We start from the raw sequence: 23,991 nt of genomic DNA on the forward strand, positions 1-23,991 counted from the left end.
CACATTGAGGACTAGCTTTTGAGTTAGTGACCCAGGAACTGGACTGAGGAAGCTCGTAGGTCCTCTCAGGTCAATCTGCAGAGGACCATCATGGTCCTCTTGCAGGTCCATGATTGACAACGTTATCCTTAGAGACCAGTACACCCTTCATTTTAATTTCATTCATTTAACTTGTGTTGGGTCCTTACAGTCGGATAGTGACAGCCTGTTCCTGAAAGATTAGAAGTAACAATGATGGTGATGACGAAGACTGATTGATTTAGTGCTTACCATACGCTGGGTACTCTAAAAGTACTCTGCATTTATCAACTCATTTTTAACTCAACTATCCTGTGAGATAGGTATATAATTACCCCCGTTTTCCAGATGAGGAAACTGAGACACAGAGAAGTTATGTAATTTGCCCAAGATTCACAGTCCGTTAAGCACATTCAAACTGCGGCAACGTGGTTCTCCAGATGTTTGCCCTTAACCACAGTGGTCTACTGCCTCTCTTGTAAGAAGGGAAGTGAAGTTTCCTATCCTTGTAAGATGTAAAAGCAAATAGAGATAAATGAGAAAAGTAGCTGGCACTAGCATAGGGAAGCTTGAATGCAAGATAAGTGTGTTTGACTCCTCCTCTTGCTTTTCTCCCACAGACCTGGCACACTGTCAAGCCTGCCTGGTGGAGATGAGCCAGCTCCTGCAAAGTATGGACGTCCTGCATCGGACATATTCGGCTCCGGCTATCAACGTCATCCAGGTTAGCCAGATCCCGCTTCTGTTTCATTCTGGCACTCTTCCGCTTTCCTCTCTCCTCCCAGCCTTTCACTAACAGGGACGTTGTCTTGTTGGTTGCTTCAGCCAGATTCAAGGGGATGGAGGTGGTCGCTTTGGTGTGTGTCTTTCCCTATTGGTTTGGTAGACCTTACTGTCTGTGCTCTCTTTCCTGTTTTGAAACAAAGGGTGGAGCTTTTGAAAGTCCCAAAAAGGAAAAAAGATCACATAGGAGATGGCGGTCCAGAGCTGTTGGCAAAGACGCTAAAGGAACGCTGCAGGTAACCCTTGCTTCCCTCCACGGGCTGGTTTCCTCACGGACACATGCTGGGGACTCCTTGGACTCAAAGAGAAGAATAGACAAGTGACTATTCTGTAGTTATTCTCTCAAATACCCTGTGCAGAGAGAGGAATTCAGTCACTTAGATCTCCTGGAAGATTTTCTGAATACTAGAATAAGCATGTAATGAATATTGGGTAAAGGGTTTTGGTTTCCCCTTCTTTAATGCTTAGCCTGCCTGCTCTCTTCCCTGCTTCGGTGTGTGCCTTGATTTGTGGCTGCTGTGTGCTCTGACTCACCTCTTCTGCTGCAACTCAGTGGACTCACCATCCCTCTGAGCCCACTGGCTGGAGTCTCTGGGAGCAGCACATTGTACAGACTCTCTCTTGCCTCTTGTCTCCAACCTTCCAATCCCCCATCAGAAGTTCACTGCATAACACTAGCCGCTGACTTTTCCCAATGCGCGGCTAAGCCAGAAGCCATGATTTGCAGCTCAGCCATTGCATATTAAATTGCAGCATTGTCAGGGTCAAAATAAATCAGAAACTTACAGAAACTGTTATACTCTTATATATTAATAACTCTGGTTCACAGCACTTTATGGGTTGAACTTAAATACTTTGAAAGCAAAGAGTGATTTGTGTATAAACATGTGAGAAGGAGGTTTGTTTCGTAGAAGCACCAGGTGCAAGAAAACATTTTTAAATCTACCCCATTAACTATTAGCAACCTAGATCCTGGGTGATTATTGCCAGGAGGAAGGAAATGAATATAAACGAGAAACAGTCCGGCTGCTTTAGTTGTCATTTTCAACCTGTAGCTTTAATGCTGTGATCACCTCCAAAGGAAAATGTGATTTCTCACCCATTTTTATTTTGCAAGAAGCCAGTGAAAGTTTCTGTGACAAGTGTTTTCCTGAGTTTTCATATGTTATCACTCAATAGAAAGACTTTTCTATAGAATGTTCTTCTTCTTAGTACTTTCCAGTCCTAGAAACAAGTAAATATTCTAAGCGATTCGTATCTAAAAAGAAATATCTCCCTTTGGTGTCACTTCAGGTCCCAAAACCTTTTTCTGGCCCAGTAAGACTGCATTCCTCCAATCCTAATTTGTCAACACTAGATTTTGGAGAAGAAAAAAATTATTCCGATGGCTCTGAAACCTCATCAGAGTTTTCTAAAATGCAAGAAGATCTGTGTCATATTGCCCATAAAGGTAAATGAGTTTTCTTTCTTCCTAATGTGTTTGATGAAAATGTTAAATGTTTGTCTGAATGTGGGATGTCCTTGGAGAGGGGAATCTTAGTTGGTTCGTTTTCTGCTCTATTAGGATTTCGGGCGATCTAATTTTTATTTTATTTCCCTGGTAGTACAGAGTGTATTGGCAAGAAGTTTCTTTTTAACTCTGTAGGGGAGAAGGTGAGAGCCTTAAGTATACTTTAAAGGCTGAGCAATTTATATGCTGCAGATGAGAGTGTAAATTGGTACTTCTCTGGAGGGCATGTGACATCATGTTTCAACTTTTTAAAAAGTCTGCCTATCCAGCAATTCCACTTTGAAGAATTCATTCATAGCAATTAATTTAAAAATTATCCAAAGATATCCATCGTAGCATTGTCTATCATATCAAAAATTAGAAATAGATTTTCAACATCATTAGGAAAATGCAAATCAAAAGCATGGTGAGGGGCTTCCCTGGTGGCGCAGTGGTTGAGGGTCTGCCTGCCAATGCAGGGGACACAGGTTCGAGCCCTGGTCTGGGAAGATCCCACATGCCGCGGAGCAATTGGACCCGTGAGCCACAGTTACTGAGCCTGCGCATCTGGAGCCTGTGCTCCGCAACAAGAGAGGCCACGATAGTGAGAGGCCTGCGCACTGCGATGAAGAGTGGTCCCCGCTTGCCACAACTAGAGAAAGCCCTCGCACAGAAACGAAGACCCAACACAGCCATTAATTAATTAATTAATTAATTAAAAAAAAAAAAAAAGCATGGTGAGACATTACAATGCACCTATTAGAATAGCTAAAATTTTTTTAAAAACTGACAGCTGGTAAGGATCCAGAGAAACTGGATCTCTCTTCCATTGCTGGTGGCAATGCAAGATGGTACACTCACTCTGGACAAGAGTTTGGCAGCTTTATATAAAACCAAACATGTACTTACCGTACAACCCAACATTCACATTCCTGGGCATTTATCCCAGAGAAATGTAAACTTAAGTCCACACAAAATCCTATACACAACTGTTCAGAGCAGGTTTATTTGTATCAGCCAAAGACTGGAACAACCCAAATGTCCTTCAACAGATGAATGGTTAAACAAAAGGTGGTGCATCCATGCGGTGGAACACTACTCAGCAGTAAAAAGGAATGAACTGTGGATACACGCCACAGTGGAGGGGATCTCAAGGGCATCATATTGACCTAAAATAGCCAGTCTCAAAAGTTGTCATAGTGTATGATTGAACACCTCTGTAGTGATACAAGCATAGAGATGGAGAAATGATTAGTGGTTGCCAGGGGTCAGGGACAAGGAGGAGGGAAAGTATGATTATAAAGGGGTAGTAAAAGGAATCTGGGTAGTGATGGAAAGCTCTATATCCTGATTCTAGTGGTGGGTCCACGAATCTAGACATACAATAAAATTGCATTGACCACCATACGTGTACACATATTCACAAGTGAGAGCCTGTCAAACCGGTGAAATCTGAGTAAGAGCTGTAGGTTATACCAATGTTAATTTCCCAGGTTTGATGTTGTACCAAAGTTATGTAAGACGTTACCACCATGGGAAACTGGATGTAGGGCACCCAGGGCTTCTCTGTACTGTTCTTGTAACTTCCTGTGAGTCTATAAAAATTTCACAATAGAAAGTTTAAAAAAAAAAATTAGAAATAACCTGAATGCCTGACAGTAGAGGGATTGGATTTTTAAAATGCAATGTAATCATATACTAGAATACTTAACAGCTACAATAATAATATCTGCCTTATATCGAACACAGTGTCATATCAGGTATTTGCTAATAAGCACTTAACATGCAGTATTTCATTGAATTCTAGCAGCAACCCGCAGAGTACATATGACTGTAACCTCTTATCTGTACACGCGTAAGAAACCTGAGGCTTAGAGAAGCCAGAGAACTTCGTGAGGGTCACATGGTAGAAAGTAGCCAACCTGAGACTTGAATCCTAACCTGCCTGACCCCAGAGTCTGTGCTCCCCACCTGGTGTCTCACTGCCCTTACAGATGGGGTAGCCAGGGTTATTTTTATTTTTATAGGTATTGGAAGATTGACACAACATATTGAGCAAAAAATATAAGGTATGATCCCATTTTTTTTTTTGGGAAAAAATAAACTATATAAATCTGGCATATATAGACATATTAAAAAAGTCTGAGAGGATACATACCAGCATTTTAGTGATGGAGACTAGGAGTACTTATTCTGCTTTTTTAAAAAAAGTACCATAGATTTATCATTTTTTAAAGGAGAAAATGAGTTAAAAATTTTTAAATGGGAGGGCAGTACTTGAAGTGGGAGGAGAGAAGACATTTCCTATTTTGCTCTTCTCTCGTCACCCTGCATTTTCCTTCCTTTACATCACTGATTCCTTTGGCTCTTTTCCCTAACCCTACAGACTTAACATAAAACACGTTGGTTATGAGGAAACCATTGTATTCTCTTTACAGATTCTTACCTCCAACTCTTGTCCAAGTGACCGTTAGAACCTTGTCCATGTTTGGCAGTACAACTCATCTGTAAAATGGGAAGAATTACCTGCCCCACCCCTTTAAAGATCTTCACACACCCCAGTGTGGTTCTCTAGTATTAAAGGTACCCACTTGTAATTAGGTTGTTTCATTTTAGGTTTTGTGGGAGGAAATTCCTATACAGTGCCATTACTTTTTAATAATATGCACTGTCTTTTTAAAAATGAGAAGATAGTGCCTCCCTGCAGAAGGGAACTATCCTGATTTTACCTGCCTTGAAGAAGCTGCTTCCTCAGAAGGACAGAGTTTGCTATATTGAGTTGATCCCCTGATCCTGTCCTCCTGCAGAGGGCCTGACCTGGTGCAAGGTTTATAACGGGCCTCAGCCAGCTGTTCTGCCTTTCGGGCTTTGTGAAAACCAGCTGGCTGCAGGGCTGCCGCATACCTAGACTAGGTCAAGATCTGTGCTCAGAGAAAAGTCCAGGAACACCTATTCAACTATAGCCCACGCCCCACGGGCTTGCGAACAGTGAATTCCACAGGGAGCCCAGCAAGCTTTGTTTCATTCCTGTGGTTTTAGAGCGTACTTGCAGAGACTGCAAGATGTCGGGGAGTCCCTTTTACAGAGGCTGTAACTCAGAGGCCTCATGAAATGAAGACAGTTCTCAGGTTCTCCCTGTGTCCTGTGACCTTGCCTGCTTTCTCACTTTCATTCAGACTTTTGAAGCATCTTGACTTTTCTTCCTTTGTAAGCGTGGTTTTGTTACTGACAGTTTTTATTGTACTTTCTTAACTGCATCACTAATCTGTTGACCAATAGATCTATTGCTCTATTGACTTCAGAGCAGCTGAGCTCAAGGCAAGAATTCCACTGTTGTTGTAAATAGTCTTATATTACCTACTTTTTCTTCAGCTTGTTAAATGCATCTGAATTCTCCCTGTCTCATAGAAATTGGATCAAATGGTAGGCAACTAATATACACCCATCCTAAAAAGTCTTTGTTATATATTTTAGACTATAAATTTGATTTTTATGGTGTATCACTGAACTAATTCTCATCGGTTCATGTGTCTGGCTTTGTGTCTATGTTGACATACATATAAGCAAACAGAGGACAAAATGTACTAAAGTCTAAAAGTCATAAGTAATTTGCCTTACATATATTAGCTTTTACATATCCCAAAATGTGTTTCATGGAACACTTTGCCCATACAACACTTTAAAAAACAGAAGAATTCCATGATTTAAAATGTTTGGAAAACACTGCTGACTATAGTCTGCTTTGCATTTACACAAGAAGCAGTAAATATTAAAGGCCCCTTTAAAAAAATATATATATATATTAAAGGCCCTGAGAAGTCCTGCAGCAGAGAAGCCTGTTAGCTTTGTTTAACTTAATGATTTTTAAATTTTCAACGTTGTTATGGAAAATCTCCTCCCTCTTCCCCAAACTGCTATCAGCTATTATCACTCTGGAACTAAAGTTCCTGGAAACATATGTCAGCAAACATTGTAAATAATAAGCCTTTTTGGAGCTAACCCTCTATACAAGCTAAGTCAGAAAACTTGCATTCAACTAGGCCACCTCTGTTATGACTAGCTGTGGGACTTTCACCTCATTGATTAACTTCTCTGGGCCTCAGTTGCCTCATTTGTTAAGTGTCCTAAAATAGTTGTCCTGACTCTTCGGCCTCTCAAATTCTGTAATTATCTTCTATGATTAATTGTTTTCCACTGAACAGAAATCATGCTGCTGCTTCTTGTTACAAGGAGATTTTGTGAGAGAGTGGTCTATTAGTAACACAAGCAAAAATTACCATATTTGGTGAGCAGATTTAGGATGGGAAAGCAAGGACTAGTATAGGACTGGGGTCAGGGTACTCCAGATGGAAGTGGATATTCACATTCTGCCTTGGAAGGGAAAAAAGTGAGGTTTTAGGGATACATCTCCTGCAACCTGTGGAAAATCTTTGCAGTGAGAGAAATCTTCATTTACAAATAGTAATAGTAATCTTCTAGTTTGGTTGAATGCCTTGCTTTCCTGCAGGCCATCTGAAAGCCAAGGGAATTGATTTGGTAAAGTGGCAGCCAGCTGAGTGCCATATCTGTTTAATTTAGAGCAATAAACATGACAATGAAAAAAAATTTTTTTTTAACTATGTAAAGTGACAGATGTTAACTATACTTATTGTGGTGATCATTTCCAAATGTATACAAGTATTGAATCATTATGTTGTATACCTGAAACCAGTATAATATTGTATGTCAGTTATACCTCAATTAAGAAAAGAATTGTAGTAAGATACTAAGTAAACTTACCAAAAAATAACAGTGACGAGGTGTTTCCCCAGGGACCCACTCAGATGGGCATGGGTATCCCGTGGAGTTGCAAGGGGTAGGGGTGCCTATCTAATAGGACCTAAAATGCAGTGAGTGAGTTAACCACAGGGCTTGTTGCTTTCCGGGTGAGAGCTTCCACTGCTTCTAGTCAATCTCTCATTCATAGAACTTCTACCCTGTGTGCATTTATTTATAAATGATGTTCCAGCAAGAGACTCAAGTATCCTAAAACTGCTGCCCATATTTCAAAAGACTGCAGTCATCACCACTTTCAGCCTCGTATGTTTGTTTCATCACCACCACTATTATTATTGCAGTAGCATTTATTATTTATTATATGCGATGCATTGGGTTAAGTGCTTTACCTACATTATCTGATTTAATCCCCATAACGATCTTATGAAGTAAATGCTATTATTATCCCTATTTACAAGTGAGGAAACTGGGGTCCAGGTACATAATATACTTGTCCGAAGTCCTGCAGTGAGTAAGTGATGGAGCTGGGAAGAATCCAGGGCTGATGTGGGAACTCACACTATTGGTAGCTCTGTTATTGTGCTCAATTGAATTGTTTAAATCAAAGAGCTAAGCATGTTCCATAGACACTATTAGAAAATTCAGTACCTATTGACCCTTTACCCCGTCTTCTGTCGACAGAAGCACCATAATTTGTGTGTGCATTTAAACAAATTACTTATTTGTCCTGTGATTTTGTGAAGATGCTCTAAGTCTATGGCTTAACACCACAACCTCAGACAAGTTAGGGACAGCCTACCGAGAGAGGTTCAGTTCTCTGCGTGGCTGTGGGATGAAGGGAGTAATTCAGTCATGCATATTTAGTTTCTGTGATACTGAATCGGCCACTCTGGAATAACAATACCTCAAAAAGTGCAGCGCCAGGCAGTTCAGTATTATGCCAGGCCATTGGAGTAGAAGTATGTCTCAGCCTCTTCCTTCTTCCTGCCTTTCTAAAACAAAATAGAATGAAGGAGATTGGAAATATTCACACGTGATTTCCATGATCAGTAATTCGGATGACAGTTGCCTTGTCCCTAGGAGGCAACTTGTACATTATGTGATCAAAACTTGGTGAATTTTTTGCTGTACCTAATAAGGGTTTTTAAAACTTCACTTCAGGCACCTGAGTGCCTAATAACACTGAGCTCTCATTGTACCTGAATGCTCACTAAAGTGAACCAATTGTGGAATGCCACGTTGAGAGGTGGGGAATTCTGGGTCAGGCAGCTGGAAGGACTAACAAGGAAGAGGGTAGGTAACACCTTTTTGGAAATAATTTTAAACTTATAGACAAGTTGCAAGAATAATACAAAGAACTCTCATATGTCTTTTACCCAAATTCACCATTTTTAATATTGTGCTGCATTTATCTCTTTCTTTCTACACACACACACACACACACACACACACACACACAGATATATATATATATATATATATATATATATATATATATATATATATATACACACACATACATGCAGATGTGTGTGCATTTATTTTTTCTCATCCATGTGAGAATAGGAATCAAACATCATGTCTTTTTTTATGCCTTTATGCTATAGCGTATATTTCCTAAGAATAGGGATATTCTGTTACTCAACCACAGTTTAGTTATGAAATTCAGGAATTTTAGCATTGAAACAGTACTTTTACCTATTCTGCCTTCCATATTCAAATGTTGTCAATTATCCAAATAACATCTCTTAATAGCTCTTTTCCCCTTCAGTACAGGCTCTAGTCCGTGGTCATAGAGTGCATTTAGTTATCACGCCTCTTTAGTCTCCTATAATTAGGAACAGTTCCTGAGTCTGTCTTTCTCTCTGATGAAATTGACACTTTTGAAGAATACAGGCCAATTTGAAAAAATAGGATGGTCCTCATTTTGGGGTTGTCTGATGTTTCCTCCTGAGCAGATTCAGATGGCCTATCTCTGGCTTGTGTACAACAAAAACACAATAGTGTGTCTTTTTCAGGGTATCACACAAAGTCCCAAGGTACACGAAGTCCATCTGACTCTCACTAGTGATTAATTTTGGACACCTAGTTAAGGTGCTGTCTAGTTTCTCCTCTGCATCGTTACCATTTTCCTTCTGACAACCAATAAGTTCTATTTTCAAACATTTCCAGTCTTTGGAGGTACAAACAAAACTAAATGTTGATAATTGAGAAGTATAGTCCTTTCAAGTGTCAAAATATCTTGGTGACAGGTCATAAAATCATGGAATTTTATAGTGGATAGGGACTTTGGAATTGACAAATATGTGTGATTTTCAAATTTTTAATAGACCTTATTCTTTAGAGTAGTTTTAGGTTCATAGCAAATTGAACAAGAAGTATAGTGTTCCCATACCCACTCCCCCAGACATACATACATAACCTCCCCCATTATCAACATCCCACCACAGTGGTCCATTAGTTAACCATCAATAAACCTACATTGAAACATCATTATCACCCTGAGTGCATGGTTTACATTAGGGTTCACTCTTGGTATTACATTTCAGATGTATTTTTTAAAGTCAATATAGGTACACATTTGCTGGACGCAAAATATTCATGGCTGTTGCTTTTCTAAGTTCTTTTATAAGAAATACATCTCTCTATATCTTGTTTTTAATTATGACTCTTCTTTTATTCCTTTTTGTAATGATTATATCTTTATAGTCTACTTCACTTTAAGGTCGGCTTTTAATACCATATTAACGGAGAGAGAGAAACTGAAGCAGCTGATGGAGGAGGATGTCTCCGTCTCCGCCTCTGCCCAGGTCCTTGGTCTGAAGCACGCCCTGTCATCTGTAAGTTACACGTCTGTGTCATGGAAATGCCTGACAGTGTGTCCAGGCTCCTGAACTTTTTATATTTTCCATTGCCATGGTTATGTTGAAAATTCATGATTTCCAAGGTTGTGTTGAAAATTCATGAGAAAACTAAACACATTATCCAAATTACATTCTAACCTTTCATCAGATCTGCTTATTCTAAACACCAAAGCTGAGCCTACTCGAAATCTTAGTTGCTAATATTTCACTGAGCATTAGATACTCTGTTTGGTTTCCTCCTATTTATCTTGAGTTTTCTGTTTCTGTAAAGCTTTTGTTATATGTTTTCGTTTTTGTTTTAAATTTATTTATTTACTTATTTATTTTTGGCTGCGCTGGGTCTTTGTTGCTGCGCGCGGGCTTCTCTCCAGTTGCGGCGAACGGGGGCTACTCTTCGTTGCGGTGCGCGGGCTTCCCATTGCGGTGGCTTCTCTCGTTGCGGAGCATGGGCTCTAGGTGCACGGGCTTCAGTAATTGTGGCTTGTGGGCTCTAGAGCACAGGCTCAGCAGTTGTGGCACAGGGCTTAGTTGCTCTGCGGCATGTGGGATCTTCACCGACCAGGGCTTGAACCGGTCCCCCCTGCATTGGCAGGCGGATTCTTAACCACTGCGCCACCAGGGAAGCTCCCATTATATGTTTGTTTTACAGACATGTGTTTGTTAATGCTTACAAAGTCTGACAGTTTGCAGATTTCCATACCTAAGACTTCACAAGCTTAGATTGACTTTCCAAATTGACAGGTACAGGCAACAGAGTGAAATGTTGAATTCACACTCTTCTCTGCTGCCCAGCATTGATCCTATCTACCTGTTTATACCACGTCTCTTTCAAAGACAGAAAAGTGATTTGATTTGATAGTACAAACGTTCAGCTCCCATGCTCCCACCATGGGCACAAAGAGATGAGTCATGAGGAGTGTCAGGCAATCATTGTGCCTTCATAACAACAGAAAAATCACTGCCAAGCCTCAAATGTCTTTCAGTAAGCCGTCCTGTCATTCACTCTCTCTCCTTTTTTTTCATCGATTCCAGTTTATTCCTCAGAAGAGCTGGACTCCATTGAAGTGCAATATCCTAGAACTCTGTTTTGAATAGCTGACAATGTCTGGCTGTTATCTCTGTATCTGTCAAAAAGCTGGAGAACTTTTAAAAGAACATACTCATTTGCTCCTACTCTTTGCTTGTATGTGGAACCCTTATTGTGAAAAGAGAGAGAGTGTGTGCACACATGTGAAATTACCATCTGAAGCAATACTGAACTTTCTATGTAGGGTCAGGTAGGGGAGATGAATTTTAGGATTTTGTTTTCAGAAGCTAATTCAGGCAGTGAGAGAACTAGAAAATACCCACCCATGTTTTCTACTCATCATATTACTGAGAAAAGTAAAGCAATGCTTTTGGTGTAACGTTAATGGTAAATACATTACCAGTGGTACATACTGTCATTGTAAGATACTTAAGGAATATTCGCTCAGTTGAATATTTCCAGTATGTTATCTTTGAAAGAAATAAAAAATAACATAGATTTACTCCATGTTTAGATTCTTAATGTTGTAGACCCAGAGATAGAAATGCCCCTTTTGGATTGTATTGGACAGCCAGCCACACACTGGGTGCTGCTTTGGTTTGAGGGAAGCAGGGTGGTTTTTTTCTTTTTTTTTTTTTTTTAAGTTTATTTTTTAGTGGTAAAAGCGTTTCTTATTGTTCCCAGTAGGTTGGCCTTTAGTGCACTTAGAAGGTACCTCTGATGGGCTCCCCAAAGTCCTTTTCACTGTGGTCTTCCTGTCCCCTGCCCTCCTCCTGTGGAGGTCTGGCCTCATTTTGTTAATCTGCTGGTCTGGTAGAGGCCATGAGACCCACCTGGCCATGGTGTCCTAGTCCAGAGTCATTACCTTCTCTAAGGAGCTCTCCCTCACCCATGGTAAGGATTTTAGAAACTTAAGATAAAACGGATTGATCCTTTCCTTTTTGTCTTGGATTCCTGATTAGATTCAAGACTTGTTTTTTAAAAATAAGAACTTTAGAGTTATCTCAGGGCTATCAGAACGAATATGTTTGTGCTGTGTGTGCAATCTTTGTGTTTTTCTTTCTTCTGCCTGTGGCTTACAAAGGAAAGAGAAGCTACTAAAATAGCACATTTTTCAGACCATATGGAGATTCTAGCCAGCGGTATAGATTCTAGCCACTTATACTAAGACGCCAGCAACATATTGGCCAAAGTGAGTGCCCCATAGAGGTTATTAGATGTAGTTGTGTGATTTAAGCAACGTTTACTCGGTGTTTCCTAAATGACCCTTGAGAATTTCCCGATAACCCTTTCCATCTGTGAGTACTAAAATATAAAGCCAAAATTCTTGTCTGAGATCCAGGCAGTGGGTTAAATATAGACATCATTCTATGCTCTCAGCAGCTAGACCCTGTGGGCCCTGATGGATGGGGAAGGCTCTGAGCTTCTCAGAAGAGAGTCAGGAAGACAGACAGACAGGATGGATCTGTGTACAAGCACCTGGGGAGCTGATTGTGGGAGTGTGTGCGGGTGAACCAGGTGAAGTTGCCCCTTTCTAAAAACAGATCATTTGGAGAACAGTTGGTCATGAAGCACAGGGGATACCAGCATGAAAGAAACACCTTCCTTTACTTTCCTAGTTGGGAGGATGGGCTAGGGAATCACACCTGTCCAGGGAGAAATAAGAGATCTGGGTGGGCTGACATGAGCTCACATCTCACAACCCCCTTCCCAGGGCCCTGGTCCTTAGCCCTTACCCAGGTAAGTAAGCTCTTTTTTTTTTTTTTTTTTTTAAATAAACTATCTTAGTCATGAAGAATGAATATAAAGCAGTCAATACCTCTGTTGTAAAACAGTAAAATTAATCCTCCACAAAATCTTCTCAGCACACTTCCTAAGATCCAATTCAACTAGTATGATAATTAAATAACATTAAACTATGTCCAATCATAAGGGGTGAGAGCAGCATTTTTATTGAAGATGAGAGAGGGAAGCTTGGAATCTTTAGAGGGAGCTAGTCAGAGTCTAAAGGCAGCTGGGAAGGAGGAGGGGCTGAGAAACCTTGAGTAATAAGAGCTGTAGGTGTTTGTGATTTCCTACTCCGCCGAAAGGAAAGCCTTACTAACCCCACTTCCATCCCTGGAAATGAGATTCGAGAAGGGCCTCCATTTCCAGTGTTTAATATCTTGTATCTGCCAGGCATCTCAGGAGTATCCTGTTGGATAACATTCAAGAAAAATAGTCAAGGAAGTGCCCCCAAGGGCTCCGCCACACTGAGCCCACTGCCGTGCTTTTCTGAAACATCCATTCATTAACAGAGCCCCACTATTTTTAACGTGTTCCAGGCCCTAGCACAAAACACAGATCTTAAAGAACGCTTATGCAGAATCCATGCTGAGTCTCTGCTCCTCGACCTCCCAGTTGCTGCCAAGTCGGGTGATGGTCTGGCAGAGGTGGGTAAGGTTCTCGTCTGGTAATGTCGCCGCGCCTCGTCCCCGCAGGCCTCCCTGCTGCCCCTGGGAGTGGTCCTCCCCTCACCACGGGCGGCTGAGGATTCCCAAGGCTTCCTTGAAAGTATGCTGCTAGCTGCATTTCTGAACTGCTTTTTCCCCCTAGAACTCTTCCTCCCTTGGTATTTCTTTACCCCATTTTCCTCCGAAGGATCACCCTTTTCTCTTGATATTACTGGAGTGGGGACCGTAGAGAGACAAATGTTTTCTCCTGTTACTTCTGAAAACACCTCACGTTCCCCGACCTATAGCATCCCAGTTCCCAGCCAGCTTCTTTTTGCTCCCTCTCTGAGAACCACTCTCCTATTTCTTTGTGGCTGTTTCCCTCTCCCTTTCCTGTGATTACCCTCAGAGGGGGAGAAATATTACAGTTGAGTGTCTCGGTCAGTTCATAGTATGTTAAAAATGTCTGTTCTCAAGACATGGGATGTTTATCCAAAATATTCTTTGACTGTGTTTAAAATGAGAAAGTTCAGAAAAATACAAGTGGATTACTTGAAAAAATCAGTAGAAAAGGGTAGTGAAGGTCAAAATTGTTTTTAGCAATCTCTTACGTTTATATGCCTGCCTCCATTGTGCTAAATTTTTCATTAACAAATGTATTAGACTGAGTGCATTAAAAAAAAAAAAAAAAAGGAAGGTCAGGTACAAGAGGTGGGCATTGTAAATTTTTTAAAGGCGTTTCTAATGTTTAATCTTAATTCGTCCTCCTCCTTTTTCTGTCCTCAAAGAAAACAAAACCCTGACACAATTCCTTTACTCCTTGGAAAGTTGTTGTGTCGGGCGATGGGAAGATTAGATGCTGGAATCAATCAGACTGAAAGGTCCAGGCATCCACCTTCACGTGAAGCACAGGCTGTGTCCTGAGCTGATGGGACCCTCTTCTGATGAGGGTGGTACCCTCTCTCCACAGGGCTGGAGGGCCTCTTATTACTTCTGAGATACATGTCAGTGGTTGACCATGAAATTCTGCATCTTTCCTGCCCCCAAGAGATCTTTTCAATCACCTTATTTATTTTTAAAATTTTTATTAGAGTTGATTTACAAAGTTGTGTTAGTTTCAGGTGTACAGCAAAGTGCATCAGTTGTACATATACATCTGTCCTTTAGCCCAGACCCAAACTTAGCCCCCTGCAAGACTGAGCACCTAAACATTACCTAAAGGGGCCTTCATTTCAGGCCTGGGCAAAGAAACATGCTTACCAGGAGGGCTGTCTCTGAATCTGCAGGTTTGCTGTAGCAGGGCTCAGTCACTGAGGCCAGCCGTCACTCAGGGTGGCTTGCTGCCAAACGCCATGGCATTCTGTGGGGTTTGGTGCCCGTTTCCAGGCAGCACTTAACTTTGAAATTATCACCTAATTACATTAGTTTATTTAACAAGCCATTAAATAGATAAATGGCGAATTGACCCTTCATTTATGGTTCTGTGAATTTATATTCAATGCGTACCCTTGGGGCTATTTGCATTTGGGAAAGGAAACCAAAATCACAGGTCTTTTAAAATGCATGTTTTTAAATTGATCTCACAGGTAATGCACCTGAAGGCTTAAATGCTGTACGTTGTCTTCGAAGAGGAGTGATAACATCCCTCGAGCTCACACCTTCCAAAACAACCTGCTAGAGTCTTGAATTGATGATTCACTTGTCTCACTGATCTAGTTCCTCTTTCAGTGATTTTCTGTTTTCCGTTGTTTTATCCTGCTTTTCACAGAGTGTGAAAAGGAAAGGCTGACTTTCCCAGTAAGGGAAAAGCCATTGTTGCCCTCAGGAAATAAGAGAGTGAGTGGAAATGGCCGCCCCAGAGCCTGAAAGCTCGACTCCAGTGTCCTTTCCTTCGGTAGCTCACAGGCTCCTCAAACACTGTGGGAATGACAGTTCCCACACTGGGGTCAGCCCAGGGTGCTCTGTTTTTAGGCCCTCGCAGCCAAAAAATTAAAAATAAATAAATAAATAAATAAATCTTTCCATTGCACACTAAAATGAATCACTAATGAATTAAATTCAAACGGAAAAATATTGATTTAAATGTTTAACAAATGGCTAGAGTAGGGAGGACTTCCTAAATGTGGAAGCAATAGAAAAAATTACAAGAAATGTTGACTAGATTTGGAATTTTTTTTTAAAGGAAAAAAATTGGTCTGTTTCAAAAAATAAGAAGGCAAATGATAGGCTAGGAAAAAATATTTTCAGTGAAAATGACAGACTTAGATAATGCTAAATAGGTGGTAGTGTCTTTAATATGTAAATAATTAATGAGTAAGAGCAGGCAACTTAAGTCCTCAACAAATAAATGGGAAAAAAGACACAATTCACGAAAAAATACCAAATACAAATTTTTTTTTTTAACTTCTTATTTTGTGATATTTATCAATTCACAGGAAGGTGCAAAGAAATGCAGAGGGAGGTCCCATGCATCCTGACCTAGCCTCCCCCATCTCTACAACTAGTTTTTTTTGTTTTTTTAATTGAAGTATAGTTGATTTACAATATCATGTTAGTTTCGGGTGTACAGCACAACGATTCATTTATACATATAGAGCTAGTTTTTTTAAAAAGGAAAAAAATGTTCAACCTAATTCTTAATGAAGAAATGCAAATTAAAACAATTAGAGTAAAAAAAAAAATTTCTAAATTATAGTATTCTGTAGCGGTAAAGATATAGAGAAAATAAAGCTTCTCTTACTTGGTGTAATTAGGTAATATACATTTTGCCTTAAACATTTTTAATAATTACTTCTGAGAACTGATTCTAAGAAATAATGACATACGAGCAAAGACACATTTGCAAACATGTTCACCATCTTTACAAATTTGGAAACACCCTTAATTTCCAATAAATGAAATGGTTACTCTGTGACACACATATATAGTAAATCTATCAAGTAAAGTTCATTGTCTCAGAGAAATTTTAGCAGCCTAGGAAGAAGTTCACAATATAATGTTAAGTGAATGTGGCAGACTTAATAAAGACTACGTGCAGTGTGATCCCAGTTTTTCAAACTAAAAAAAAAATCTATATACAAATATTTTAATACAAAAAATACACTGACAGGTTAATAGGGGCCACATCTGGGTGATGGATTTTAAGTGATATTTATTTTATTTACGTCTTTCTGTATTTTCTATTTTGAGCACGTACTACCTTTATCCTCAGAACAAGTGTTAATTTAATTTTATTTTTTTTAACATCTTTACTGGAGTATAATTGCTTTGCAATGGTGTGTTAGTTTCTGCTTTATGACAAAATGAATCAGCTATACATATACATATATCCCCATATCTCCTCCCTCTTGCGTCTCCCTCCCACCCTCCCTATCCCACCCCTCTAGGTGGTCACAAAGCACCAAGCTGATCTCCCTGTGCTATGCGGCTGCTTCCCACTAGCTATCTATTTTACATTTGGTAGTGTATATATGTCCATGTCACTGAAGTTACTGTGCAATGTTGTTTGGAGGAAATTTATAAAATTAGATAGATAGATAGATGACAGTTATTTCAAAACAAAGCAAAGCTATATGTATAAAAAGGATTGGAGAGAAATGTATCAAAATGCCTATAGCATTTTGATTTAGTGTGATGGAATTATGCGTGTTCCCTTCCCTCCTTTTTCTCTATTTATCTTTTTGTAATGTAAACAAAGCTAAACAACCACTTATGCCGTACAAACTTGAGGGGATATGATTGAATTGAACTGACGAGATTAATATTTTAATACATGAGGTCCTGGGCTGTGCAGGACACTGGGCTGAGGGCTGGAGGCTCCTGCAGTCCTGTTTAGTTTTCAGTGACTATCAATAGGAAGTTGCTGGAGTAATGGAACAGCAGAAAGGGCTGAGGCCAGGCGTGCTATTTTCAGCGTTGATCAGGCAAGAAATCCTTCTGACCCATCAGCCTAGGAAGAAGAAATACAGAAAGAGCCGGAGTGACTATTAATAAATTAATGAGGAGAACAAGTAAATAAATCATTAGAGTCTTATGTGGCAGTGACAGCAAAGACACAGGACTGTTCTGTTGTTTCAGTGAACATTAAGGGAGCTCGGTTATTCATTACCATGTCTCCTCTTTTGAGGAGAGAGACCTTTCCTTTAAAGGTGACAGATGTGATGCTTATTTATAGATCCTAAAGTGATCTATCTTGTTTGTTAGCATGGAGAAGAAGCCTGCTTTTCAAAAGGCTGTAGGGATATTAAAATGGGTAGGATCTTTCAATGAATACCTTGGCTAGAAGAGAAAGGGATACACATTTAAATGTGTTCCTGAAGTAAACATTCCATAAAGAGACCATTTGACCTTTATTAATTATGAACATCTGCTGGGGTCCTCCCGTTACAGCATCTCCATTTTATGAGACTGAGGCGTGTGTCCTGAACTCATAAAGCTTCTGGGAAAGACATAATAATGCGTTAACTTTTATTTCCCAAATTATTCTGGGACTCATTTATCAGATACATAAGGATATATAAGCAGCTCCTTTATCAGCCCCGTGAGAAATGTGAGCTGTCAGGAAGTTCAGGTGACAGTCTTCTCTGATTCAAAGGAATCAAATCATGTCGTCCTCAGTATGTTCCTCAAGGTCTAGTCAGGCACCACCTCTTCTGTGAAGCCCTCCCCAACCAAAGCCCCCCTAACAGAACCAACCTCTCCTTCCTGTCCGCTTCTGTAGCTCTTTCTGTTCCATAGTCTTGGGCTCATGTGTGTTGGATGTGTCCTTTACACCATTTACTTGGGCCAAAAACCTTGGCTTATTCATCATCGTATCCCGCCATGACCGGCACAGTGCAGTTGCTCAATTTCTTGAGTTAAATTGAATTTTCACTTGCAAATACCATACAAAACATATTCCCAAAGTATTTAGGTCCTTTCCAGAGGAAAAGTCCAGACTCAGTGACTCAGGGGATGGAGGGCCAGCAAGAGGAGAAAAATCCCGATATTCTATTGTGTTGTTTGCAGAGAGCCTTGTAAAGGGGATTGGGGACTTCCTTCCCTTGCAGTCAGTGTGGTTGGAGAGAGACGGACAAAGAGAATTTATCTCATTCATCCATGAATAATGAATGATCTACCACCAGGGGCACTTCTGGACCGAAACACACTGTTTATTTGTCAGGGGGTGCCTCAGGAGCATCACACTGGCCTCTGCGAGAGAACTGAGGCAGAAGAAAGCTGTGTTGCTCTGAACCAGCCATGCAAGGACATGCATTGAGTACAATTCAGAGGAAATTTTAGGATGAAAAGAAACATCCTGCAGTGGTAGAGAATAAGAGGATATGATTCAGAGAGTGTTAGAATTTTTCCCGTCTTAAGTGGAATAAAAACTGACCTGCACAGTCTTTTTTTTGCTTTGAGGTTTGTTGTGTGTGCCTGAGCCGTGATAGTGCCTGTAAACAAGGTGCCCATCTGGGGGAGACCTAGGCTTTTCACCGTGTTTTGTGTGAGGTTTGCTTCTCCTCAACTTTGAACCTGCCCTCTGCTTTGAGCTGCTTGTTTGCCTGGGCCTGTGACTGTGTGTATTGTGCAGCAAAATCAGTTGTTTATTTTGCTTCTCTTGAGACTGTTTCTAAATATATGCATTTTTGGTTTTGTGTTTCAAATAGGAAAACTCCAGAGATGACAATCGAGCTCTGGTCCATCAGCTTTCCAACGAAAGCAGGCTCTCCATCACTGACTCTCTTTCAGAGTTTTTTGATGCACAGGAAGTTCTGTTGTCTCCAAGCTCTTCAGAAAATGAGGTTTGACCACTGTTTTCAGTTAGGTGCCTCCAAAATCTCTTTTGCTGCTTTACCCGTTCAGTAAATACTCATATTTAGAAACACTAAACTCAGTGGCTCCTTTTTATCATTACATTCTGAGGATCTTATAAGTCATACCCCAAAAAGCATAAAAAGATATAAGATCTTAGGGAAAAAAGATTATGAAAGTAGGTGTTGGGCACATCCTGGTTTCTGTTACTTGATTTGTTATACCTCTTTTCAATTGTAGGTTAATGATTTTGACTATTAGCTGTTTGATAATGTATTATTTCCACTACAGGGTCAGAAGTTAGTACCTTGTATATTTTCTCATCATTGAATTTGCTCTATAGTAATTTATAATATAATTATGGTTATTATAGTTATTATAATATGGTTGTTACAATTAATTTATAATTATGTTCTGAGTATGAGTACTGATAATTTTACCCCTTCAGTATAGAAGTACTAATATTTTTTATCTATTAATTTCCATAGAAAATACTTTTATTCACAAATAGTTAAAAGACAATTTGTAACTCATTCTAGTCAAATGCTAACAAATTCTGAAAAAGCAGTCTGAATTAATAAGAATTTTTATAATAACTAAAATCTGGAGTTTACGTGTGTTTTCCTTGTGAGAATGAATCAAGAATGTATAAGAATTTTAATAACATATTTTCCGTGAACATCCCCTAGGCAGACTGGTGTATGGGCCTTTAAGAAAACGGCATCCAAAATTATTTCTATAGGTTTATAATGTGGGGACTAAGATATTTGATCATTTGAAGTAAAGGCTTTATGAAATCTGGCTTGTCTACTCTAATGTATATTATTTCTTCTTTCCCATAGATTTCTGAAGATGATTCATATGTCAGTGACATAAGTGACAACCTTTCCTTAGATAATCTCAGTAATGATTTAGATAATGAGAGACAGACTTTGGGTAAGATTTAAATTGTTTGATCTGAGTGTTTGGATCTTTACAGAATACTGATAAGCATACATAGAGTACCTGCTGCAAACAGAGAACTTAGCAAGTTCTACATCAGAAACTTAAGACGTGGTCCCCACCCTCAAAGCTTTATAATCTAGGTGGGACATGGCACTCACATGTGAAAAATTTATTCATTCAAATACATTTGTTGGCTAGTGCAAATTTCTATTTTATAAAGTAAGGTTATACCAATTATCATATAAATATCAAAAATTAATACTACAGATGTTCCTTACTTGGTTCAACAATCTCTCTGCAAACATATTAGAATATAGCTTTTTTCCTTTAGGTTTCTAGTGGTTTTCATAGTTTAGGAATTCAGTAGCACTTATATTGTAAAAGGTCTGGTCTAAGCGGTAATTTAGCTTCCGATTCTTCAAGATAACACATTTGAGAGTAACAAACTGCTCCCCCTGTGGGGGTAGGGCTTAAGGTACCCTGAGATGTCCCTTTATTACTGGTTGATCCCAAGACTGAAAATGATGCCCAGGAAATGTTAGTTGGAACCGTGGCAGGTACCTGGAATGTCTGCTATCTCCAAACAGCTCTGATTTAGGAGTTCAGTAAGCAGACTGAAGCCTGTTTAGGAAGATGACCTATCCTTAAGAAGAATCTGCCCATTGGACAGGTCTCTATATGAGTCCTGCAGCATCAAATACTCCCAGTCTTGGTACTCAGTGTGCTTGGGGTCTCTAGATTTATCTATGCCAGAACACCACATATTTTTATATCTACATGGAAGACAAGGACCGTGTCAGTTCCTTTTTGATGTACCAGTGCTTGCCAGTTCAGTGTGTATGTGAAATACGATGATGATGAGTCGTTATCTGAATGTCAAAGAGCCTACTCTTTGGGGGACTACAGAAAAGGCAGGTAAATTTACTGTTCTCTGAAAGAATATCCTTTCAGCATCACACCTGCTAGAAGTCAGAAGCTTATTATGCTCTGTATCTTTCTTGAATTGTTTCTGGAGAGATTAACCCTTTGGTGGAAAAGTCTGAGAACCAGTGATTTAAAGGCAAAGACCAGTAATACAGGAGCAAGTTCATGTGCTACTTGTTTTTGTAGAAAAACAAGGAGGCGAATTGAAAGAGAAGTGAGGAGGCATCACTTATTCCCTTGGCAAACAACACACACACACAGTAAATGGGAACTCTTATTGTGGATGAAGAAGACGAACAAATGCTGAAGTCCTCCTTCTGTTTGAGGCCTTAGGGAGGGGGCCAAGAGGAACAGAGGGATAGAGGTTCAGAGGTCAAAGTTGGGAACAGAGGACTTGCCCCCGAACCTAAGACCACATCTGTGCTGAGTTGACACCAGCCAGGGAAAGCATGTAAGAGGTGAAGGCTGGTTCTCTCTATCTTATTCCACAGCCATTTTGCTAGATTACTGACCAACATTTTCTTAGCTTGAACAAACACTGGGCCAAACCTAGCTTTCTTCTTTGGCAGTATTTGGAAGATTAGATTTCTACACATCAGTACTCTACTGAAAAGATTGCATGTAGAAATAAACTTTGCATCTTAGGACACAGTATTGCCTACATAAGGAAATAGGATTTATCCAGGTCTTGATAAATTACCACACTAGAATTTCTCTGAGCCCTTAGTAAATGGTACGTATTTAGAATGTTTCCTATTAGTTTACCCCCCCACCCAAATCAGTAGGCACATAATAGGATCTGTCACTGTGATGGGTGCTGTGTGGAGGTTCAGTGGTTAGGAATATAGCTTCAGGGACCAGATTTCCTTGGTTAACTCCAGCCCTGCCACTCACTGGTTATGTGTTCTACGGCAAGTTACTTAATTTCTCTGAGGAATTCTCTTAATTCCTCAGTTTCTTCATCTGTAAAATGGGGATAATAATTCTTTTTATCTCAGGAGGTTGTTGCAAAGGATAAGTGAGATAATACGTGTAAAATTCTTGAAAGGCTGTCACAGAGTAAAAGCTCTGTATGTATTAGCCATTATTAGTAGTAGTAGTATAGTATTCTTTCAAAATTTAGTGTAATCAAAGAAAGTATTTTGAGATTACATGGAATGCTGTTTTTAAAGACTGTCATCATTTGCAGCTGTTTACTAGATTTTTGCCCATGTTGAGCAATTAAAACAAATTCAGAATTTAATTGGTTGCTTAGATTAACATGAGACTTCAAAGTATGACCTCACTTTCATATTCTCCTGTTCATCAAAGCAACCTCGTTATTCAGAGTGATCGGCTTTGTAATAAAATACCACTTTCTCATATGTTGATGTAATGCAAAAGATTTCATTTGAAAATAGGCTATGTTGGGGTGGGAAAAGAATTCCAGAGCATGAGGTAATGGAAGTTGTCACAAAGGAAAAGATTGATAGGTGTAAAAACCTAAGATGTAAATGTTTCATTCATTAAAAAACGGCATAGACCAAACGTAAAGATAAATGTCAAATGGGGATTAAATTGTAAAACAAATACAAAAACAAAAGATTATGTCTTAATATGTAAATAGGAAAGTGGACAATTCAGAAAAGAAGAAGTGTTCATGAAAGCATTCCAGACCACACTGGGAATTTTTTTAATGTAGGTTAAAACAAGGAGATAGCGCTGCCCACATAACGATTTGCCAAGAATTCAGAACGAATGCTGACAAGGCTGGAATGGTCTCAGGACATGGACACTGGTATATGCTTGCTGATAAATGGGAAACTGATACAGCCTTTTTGAAGAGCAGTATGATCATATGAATCAGTGCATGATTCCCACTTCTGTATATTCTAAGAAAATAATCAGATATAATTAAATATCTAAGAATATGAATATTCACTACTTTTTTTTAGCAAAACATTGAAACAAATCTAAAAGTCCAACAACAGATGAATGATTCAATAAATTATGGCTTATGCATAGCATGGAATTGTTTTACAGTCATTAAAAATGATGTTTTAGAAGAATTTTGAATAGCTTGGAAAAATATTTATGTTAACTGATTAAGCAAAGCATTCAACTATACAAACATTGTCAGCTATATGGAGAAAACACTAAATGAAAATACTCCAAAATATAAATGGCTACTATTTCTGGGTAGTGGGATAATGGATGACTTTTGTTTCCTTTATAATTTTCCTATAATAAACACAATTGTTTTACCAGAATTGGAAACGATTTTTTTTTTTTTAAGAGGTTTTCTGGCTTTATTTATTTATTTATTTTTGGCTGCGCTGGGTCTTCATTTCTGCACGAGGGCTTTCTCCAGTTGCGGCAAGCGGGGGCCACTCTTCATCGCGGTGCGCGGGCCTCTCACTATCGCGGCCTCTCGTTGCGGAGTTGAGGCTCCAGACGCGCAGGCTCAGTAGTTGTGGCTCACGGGCCTAGTTTCTCCGTGGCATGTGGGATCTTCCCAGACCAGGGCTCGAACCCATGTCCCCTGCACCGGCAGGCAGATTCTCAACCACTGCGCCAGCAGGGAAGCCCTGGAAACGATTTTTTTAAAAGACTTTAAAAGTTTTTATCAGAACTTGAAGTGCTTTTATAAAGAGTTTAAAAGTAACCTGCTCTGGGCATAGCAATCCAGTTTCCAGTTTTACTCTAAGTGCATATAAGCTACGAGGAACTAGCCTTTGATTAGGAGTATGAAACCTCCCCATGAATAAGATCCACGAGTTTTAGTGCTTATAATTTTTGGTACTTCATTTAGCTGCTCAGAATTCTTTTTATTTTCTGACTTCAGCCATAATCTGGATAACTGAGATTAATAGTATCAAGGCGTACTTGCTCAGTAAGGTGGATTTTTTTTTTCCTTTTTAATAGTAAAATAAAATGAAAATCCTTGTAAGGCAACCAGAG

At 39.5% G+C, this 23,991-nt stretch overlaps 1 protein-coding gene across 5 annotated transcripts in view; it reads left to right on the forward strand.

Moving 5' to 3' along the window:
* The window catches only part of OSBPL3 (oxysterol binding protein like 3), a 205,129-nt gene that overhangs the window by 141,869 nt on the left and 39,269 nt on the right, over nucleotides 1-23,991 (forward strand). For 4 of the 5 annotated variants that reach the window (XM_059933761.1, XM_059933759.1, XM_059933758.1 and 1 more), the window contains 7 exons: nucleotides 639-742; nucleotides 945-1,037; nucleotides 2,095-2,251; nucleotides 9,776-9,906; nucleotides 13,282-13,389; nucleotides 19,038-19,172; nucleotides 20,025-20,118. In XM_059933761.1, coding sequence (XP_059789744.1) covers nucleotides 639-742; nucleotides 945-1,037; nucleotides 2,095-2,251; nucleotides 9,776-9,906; nucleotides 13,282-13,389; nucleotides 19,038-19,172; nucleotides 20,025-20,118 — 822 coding nt within the window. The remainder of the gene's footprint in view (nucleotides 1-638; nucleotides 743-944; nucleotides 1,038-2,094; nucleotides 2,252-9,775; nucleotides 9,907-13,281; nucleotides 13,390-19,037; nucleotides 19,173-20,024; nucleotides 20,119-23,991) is intronic. The other variant, XM_059933762.1, reaches the window with a different exon arrangement.

The sequence above is a fragment of the Balaenoptera ricei genome, chromosome 9 (assembly GCF_028023285.1).
Source record: "Balaenoptera ricei isolate mBalRic1 chromosome 9, mBalRic1.hap2, whole genome shotgun sequence".
NCBI lineage: Eukaryota > Metazoa > Chordata > Mammalia > Artiodactyla > Balaenopteridae > Balaenoptera > Balaenoptera ricei.